Here is a 6,853-nt window from a genome sequence, read left to right on the forward strand (position 1 = left end):
TCAAACTTCTGCAAACCAGCAGAAAAATCTCCTTACCTGTAGGGAGAACTGGTAATGGTTTTCCTTCCAGTTTATCCAAATCCGTAGTAAATAATGGGATTTTGGGATCATCATATGCAACAACCTCCCTTTATAATATAAATAAGATTAATTATTTAGGGTAACAATTTATTGTCTTCTATAAACATATATTTACTATAACAATATTATTCAAACCAGCAGAAAAATCTCCTTACCTGTAGGGAGAACTGGTAATGGTTTTCCTTCCAGTTTATCCAAATCCGTAGTAAATAATGGGATTTTGGGATCATCATATGCAACAACCTCCCTTTATAATATAAATAAGATTAATTATTTAGGGTAACAATTTATTGTCTTCTATAAACATATATTTACTATAACAATATTATTATTATTATCATTCCAACTTGGCAGATACAGCTGAAATGGAACCAATTTCCTAATAAAATAAGGTTAGGCAGCATTCATGGCATAATAGCTGGCAAAGCTTTAATGTAGAAGATTTGCCTCTGATGAAGACCATTAAAATAATAAATTAGAAGTTTCTTTGCATAACTCATCTGCTTTCCCTCATGAGGATTTCCAACTGCACAAGGACAGTTCATGAAATTCAGGGAAGAATGGTGTCAACACTAAGTACTTAGGGGGAGTGAAGCCTTTGAACAGTCATCTAAACTTAAAACACATATTCTACTCTTTCTGCCATTAACAGAAATTCCATATGGAAGGACAAGGCTGGAAAAATAACTGGGAAGTAGATAAGCTTTAATTAGCACTACTGTTTCAAGTGTATAAACATTTATATTTTTGGTCTCTCTCCTAAACACTGTTGGGTTTTTTCTATGTATCAGTGATCAAGCCTTTCTGCACGTTTGTACTGGTTTAAAAGTTTGACATTTACAAGGTTTCAGCTGCCATGTGACAACTAGGTTGCACCTTTAACAGTGATTTAGTAGGTTTAACTGATACAAATCTTTCTGATTGATAGGTAGTTGGAGACCAACTTTCCTACAGCAAGATGACCAAAAAAACCCCTGTTTTGAATATTATCTATCATAGTTGCAACATAAATAATTATCCATAAAGTGTTCAGGCAAGCCCTTGCAAGAAGCTGAACAACTAGACACACGTCTTGATACTCATGTGTCACAGAACCAGAGGACCAAGAAAGGTTCAACTGCATTAAAAACACGAGGGAAACACAGATATTCTCTCCCTACCTATATTTCAGTCCACATGGACATCCTGTGGATCAGTCTCTTTGTACTTAGCTATCCCACATATACTCTGTGCTGTCAGTTCAAGTGTCACTTCCTTTATCTTCCTACTCACCAGTTGACATTCTGAGGTCTAATGATGATCTTTCTGTATGCTCCAGAAAGTGAGTAATCTCTGATCTTATGCCTCATGTTGTTGATGTCAAGATTGTCAGCTACTAGCATCTCCTTGTAGGCCTCACCAACTGCAAGAGAGAACAGTACTTAACAGGAGAGAGCATAGTGTGGCCAGTGGAAACAGCCTGTTTGCATGGACCCTTCCTTCCCTTCTGTCTGGTTGTTTTCAGGATATATGGGATAAATATTACACACAAGGTTGAAATCACTACAAGTCTTATTACCTATAATGTTTGCTTCTACACCCTGATTAGCAGAGGCAGCAACCAAGAAAGCATCTTATCCATCAAAATTTCAGCTGAGAACATAATTTACAAGGCATTTTACTGACATTTCATGGCCATCTCATACATGCTTTCCAATTATCTGCACTTCACAAGACTAATCCCAGGTGTATGGGAAAAAAGGAGAAGGAAAAATAAAGAGCCAGACTACTCAGTTGACAACCTGACAACCAAGTCCAGGAGCAGTTCAACCCAATATTGGAGAAAAAGCACATACATATTGGGAGACTGGTTTGGCTAAACAAGGAACTCATGAGTAACCTCAGATATAAGGACACACAGAGTAGGTGACAGCTCAGGCCAGACCAACATTGTCCAGGCACATAGGGATGGTGTTAAGAAAGCCAAAGCTCAGCTACAGACCTTGTTTTGACCAAAAGGTTGGAGCAGACACCTCCTGAGCTCCTTTCCAACCAAAATGACTCTACAATTCTACCCCTTCATATGCTCCATGCAGATAATTACAGATAAAACTTATTCCATTGAAGACAATTTAAATCCAATACACTGTATATCCAGGAGATTAAAAGTACATGTATTTTATTTTTAAAGCATTCATGTTGGTTAACATTTAAACAAACAGATCTAGTTCCTTTTCCTAACTTCAAGTGTTTGCTTGGGTTACAAATTCTGGAAGCTTGTTTGGTTTGTTTTCTAATTCAGAAATCAAATGCACACACCTTTCAATTAATATTTTACCATTTTTTTCCCTTCTGCTGAGATAAATAGTTTTGCCTCAGTAAAAAAAAAGAACATTTAGCTACTAGCTAAAAAGAAACATGAAACATTTTTATATAAAATGAAACCAGTTAGAATGCAGAATGTTGCTATTATCACAATGGGAGGGGCTGACAATAACATGTCAGATATCTGCAGTAGTGTATTAATGGTCACCAGGGGTGCATAGTTCTAATCTTCCTTTTAAGAACAATCTTAAAGCAGACTTATATTTTCAGAGTAAATGCCAGTTTATAGTCACTTACTTTTATGCTTTGGATAAATGACATCAAATCCAGGCAAAGGCATCACTACATCATGGATAGAGTAGTTATCAACATCTCCTTCTTCAATATGAACAGCTGTGGCTACAAGCAGGACAGAAGAATGAAGTTACCAGTGTGGATGTCTGTGACAGTTAGCATCAGCTAAACTTAAAATAAATCCTTTGATTGAAATAAAGTTACTCTGAGAGGGATAACTACGGTGCTTTATCTCCACTTGACAGACAAGATTTCCAAGAAAAGCAGTAACAGCCTTCAAGGCTGTCACAGTTATCAGCAGAATCACAGCCTGGTTCACAGGGACTTAGAGCTCAATGAAGTAAGGACTGCTAGATGAACAGTTCCCTTACAGGCATCAGGCACACTGAGAGGAGAAATACATTGGATGAAATACAAATATTGCTGTTTTCTTTGCAAAGTGAATGTGATTTTGAATAAGACTGGCTGAGGTCCACTAGGTTTGGCTGTGGGCAAAGGAATCAGTAGAGGTTCTGTTTGTTTTGTTTTGGTTCCACTGGGAGGCTGTTCTTTGTGTACAGAATGATGCTGATTGTAGAGGTGCCACTGGATCTGCCACACTGAACCACTTTTCTTTATATAAAGAGGTAAACAAACTTACATTTCAAGGACAGAATTATATTAATACTAAAACCTGAAGGCATAATGAAAGTATAGGCATGAATGTGGCACTCAGTGTTTTCAGCAATGAGGCTGGTGAAGGGACTGGAGCACAAGTGCCATGAGGAGAAGCTGAGGGAGCTGGGGGTGTTCAGCCTGGAGAAGAGGAGGCTCAGGGGAGACCTTATCACCCTCTACAACTCCCTGACAGGAGGTTGGAGTCAGGTGGGGGTTGGTCTCTTCTCCCAGGCAACCAGCAGCAGGACAAGAGGGCACAGACTCAAGCTCTGCCAGGGGAGGGTTAGGTTGGAGATTAGGAAGAGATTTTTTACAGAGAGAGTGCTCAGGCATTGGAATGTGCTGCCCAGGGAGGTGGTGGATTCACCATCCCTGGAGGTTTTTGAGATGAGACTGGATGTGGCACTTAGTGCCATGGTCTAGTGACCACGGTAGGGTTGGACTCGATGATCTTGGAGGTCTTTTCCAACCCGGTTGATTCTATGATTCTATGATCTCTATGATTCTATGTTACTGTGGGAAATCAGAGAATTTTAGGGGTTGGAATGGACCTTAGAGATCATCTATTCCCAACCCCCTGCCCTGGGCAGGGACACCTCCCACCAGAGCAGGTTGCTCAAGGCTCATCCAGCCTGGCTGTGAACACTGCCAGGGTTGGGGCAGCCACAGCCTCCCTGGACCAGAGCAAATCCAAGTGAAGAAAGTTTTAACTGAGTGGAGGTTTTGCTTTACCAGATACTACTGCAATCAAAAATTTGTATGGTTAAAACATTCATAACATCTTTCCACAGTTCTTAGCTCAACTAGGTCTGAGTTAATTCTTGAGAATAATCAGTCCTCCACCATCTCTCTTCCCTACCCAATTAGTTGGTAAAACAAGCAACAGTTCATGGAAGTGCAATACCTAACTTCCAATTCCTTGCAAAATCTAACTAAAACAGGCCAAGGGATTCAGGTATCACTGAGCCAAAATGGGTGAGAGAGAAAAGAAACTGTGTAAGCAACATCAGACAAAGAGGTATGTGCCTTGTTTCCCAGGAATTTGAACTACACAGCATCCCTGGCTTTCTGTTTGTGTGATTTTACCTCCTTTAAGTATGAGATCTCCTGGGACAGCTCTAAGCCCATACTCTTCTATTCTCTTGCTCACCATATTGTTCCACACATAACTCTGGTAGCTATGGATATACATTAAACGATTATTTCTTGGTATCTAGAGGAAAAGAAAAAAAAAAAAAAAAAAGTAGTGAAACACTACAAAGATGTCTTGTTAGGTTTTTTTCTCATAATCATAGCCAAAAAGGCATATATTTGAAATGTTACCTTATCCAGCAACAAGACTAACACAATTTCTTGGTATACAGATTTGATTTTTGGTCATTATTTGTGGAAAGGGTATGTGAAGAAATGATGCTTTTATATATTTGAAATCTGCAGAAAAAACCCAACACTTTTTTCAACAGCTCATCAAACACTTGAGGCTATTATAAAACATTGAATTCAGACTCAACCTCCTGAAACCTTATGTAAACTTTGCAGCTGTGAAAGCACAGTGTTACTCTAATTATCTTCTTCATAAACAAGAAATTATTCCTTGGCTCCTACAATGGGCCCAGTAGTTTGTTGGTGATGAGGTATTTTCTCCAAAGACTCAATCTTGATTACAGCACTTGCAAATGACAAGTGACTCCATCACCTCTATGCCAGGCTGATTCATCAGCCCAGTATCAGTTTGATTTATACTTTGAAAGCAACAGCAAAAACAGATACTGAACTTCTGCACAATGCTCAGATCTGTATTACACATGGTTACTAAGTATAACTGTATTGCTTCCAACATACCAGGGAGATTGTTGTACAAATTGGAAATCTCATTATGCAGACATTAATTACAGATGTCATTAGTTACCATGCAGCAGTACTTCAAGTAGAAAGGCAGGATAAATGTAGACCTTAAACTTAACTTTCTACTCATCAAACTCATCATGACACCATCAAAAGAATGTTTATTCAAGCAAATACCCCCCAGCACTTTTAGACTCACTATGCCAAATGCAGAGATTATGTTCTTCATTCCATACTTTAAGAGCCCACGGAGAAGTTGTCCTTCCACGCACCTTTTTACAGGTAGCTTCTTGAGGGCTGCTGCTGGATCTTTAGTCTTTGCCCATTCTTCTCTGCATTTTACTAAGTATCCCTTTTCAGCTAGAATGAGAACGTAGAATAAAAATATTTTAACTACACACCTCCCCTTTGGTTAAAGCAGCTGAAATATTAACTACAGAGATTAACAGAACCACAGAACACCTGAGGCTGGAAGGCTTCACTTGGAGTCTGAGCAAGGACCTGCACAACAAGGAAAGAGAAGCAGCAAGGCAGAGCCTGAGGATTGCTTCTCCATTGCTAAACTAGCTCAAGTTTAGCATGTGCAATGCTATGTCCTCACAAACATCCTTTCAAATTAAATCAAAACCTAACAGTGTTTTTCCTGAACACACAATTCTTGGAGGAGAAGAGGCAGAAACATTTGATATATCATTTTTTTCAGTCCTTACCTCCTGGTCGTGGTTTTAATATCAAATCCATGACTTCATTCCAATTGTTCTGTAGAATAGCTCTAAGATTCAAACAGGAAAGTGTATCAAGAACTATTTTAGGGGGATTTAGCCAACTAACCCCCCAAAAAGTAAGTATTAGTGTTTAGACTTATGCAATATTAAAAGCAGTGCTATTACACAAGATAACTGCTGCAGCAAGTTCAGAAACAAGAGCTTCCTTGAATCTAAAATTAAAACTTGTACATGCAATATGCTAGAAAAATGTTCCCAAAAATACATGGAGTTACACAGGGATAAGAATTTTTAAGAAAAAGATAAAAAGGGAGGGATGGAAGCAACACATACCTGCCAATCTGGTAAGTAGGAACTGCTGTGGTTCCAAATCTTTGCATTCCATAGTAATTAATGAATCCAATTTCCCTGAGAGAGTGCATTGCTTGTTCAATCTGGTCATCAGTTCCTGTTATGTTTCTAGCATTAAAAAAGAAATAAAGTCAGAGATATTATTAAGAGCTTGTGTTACTCTGTGATGCCCATAATATTAAGGGTCAACACCAATATTATATAGTATGTATCAAATTCAACAGACTCCTGCCAATAGGACTTCATTTTTTAACACAAGCTGCACAGGTATTGCTTACCTATTTCAAGAAAAAAAACCTAGCAGAACTGCCTGAATACATACTAACACACTACCTGAGAACAACAGTGAAATGGTTCCCTTGCAGTTCTCCTAACTTCAGTGGATGGTTCTTGTAACTGAAGTTTCCTAATTTGAAGTTCATCAAACATTTATTCAAATGAGCAAGTCTTTGTGCAGTGATTCTGAAAAGAAACAGACAACAGTGACCAACCTATGCTTAGAAAAAAACAAACAGATAAATACAGAAAATCCAGCATTACAAAATAAAAAGTAATGAGTCTGATTTCCTCAATTTTCATAGAATCAACCAGGTTGG

The 6,853-nt window shown here is 38.4% G+C and overlaps 1 protein-coding gene across 1 annotated transcript in view; it reads right to left on the reverse strand.

The window, feature by feature from the left end:
- Positions 1 to 6,748, reverse strand: part of PUS7 (pseudouridylate synthase 7 (putative)) — a gene marked incomplete at its 5' end in the record, with an annotated part of 7,594 nt that extends 846 nt beyond the window's left edge. Inside the window, 8 exons of the mRNA XM_009084003.1 lie at positions 237 to 328; positions 1,354 to 1,483; positions 2,683 to 2,784; positions 4,423 to 4,549; positions 5,381 to 5,541; positions 5,892 to 5,953; positions 6,240 to 6,365; positions 6,591 to 6,748. Of these exons, the coding sequence (XP_009082251.1) occupies positions 237 to 328; positions 1,354 to 1,483; positions 2,683 to 2,784; positions 4,423 to 4,549; positions 5,381 to 5,541; positions 5,892 to 5,953; positions 6,240 to 6,365; positions 6,591 to 6,748 (958 nt within the window). The remainder of the gene's footprint in view (positions 1 to 236; positions 329 to 1,353; positions 1,484 to 2,682; positions 2,785 to 4,422; positions 4,550 to 5,380; positions 5,542 to 5,891; positions 5,954 to 6,239; positions 6,366 to 6,590) is intronic.
- Positions 6,749 to 6,853: the final 105 nt, after the last annotated feature.

This window comes from Acanthisitta chloris, unplaced genomic scaffold (assembly GCF_000695815.1).
Source record: "Acanthisitta chloris isolate BGI_N310 unplaced genomic scaffold, ASM69581v1 scaffold14271, whole genome shotgun sequence".
Taxonomy (NCBI): domain Eukaryota; kingdom Metazoa; phylum Chordata; class Aves; order Passeriformes; family Acanthisittidae; genus Acanthisitta; species Acanthisitta chloris.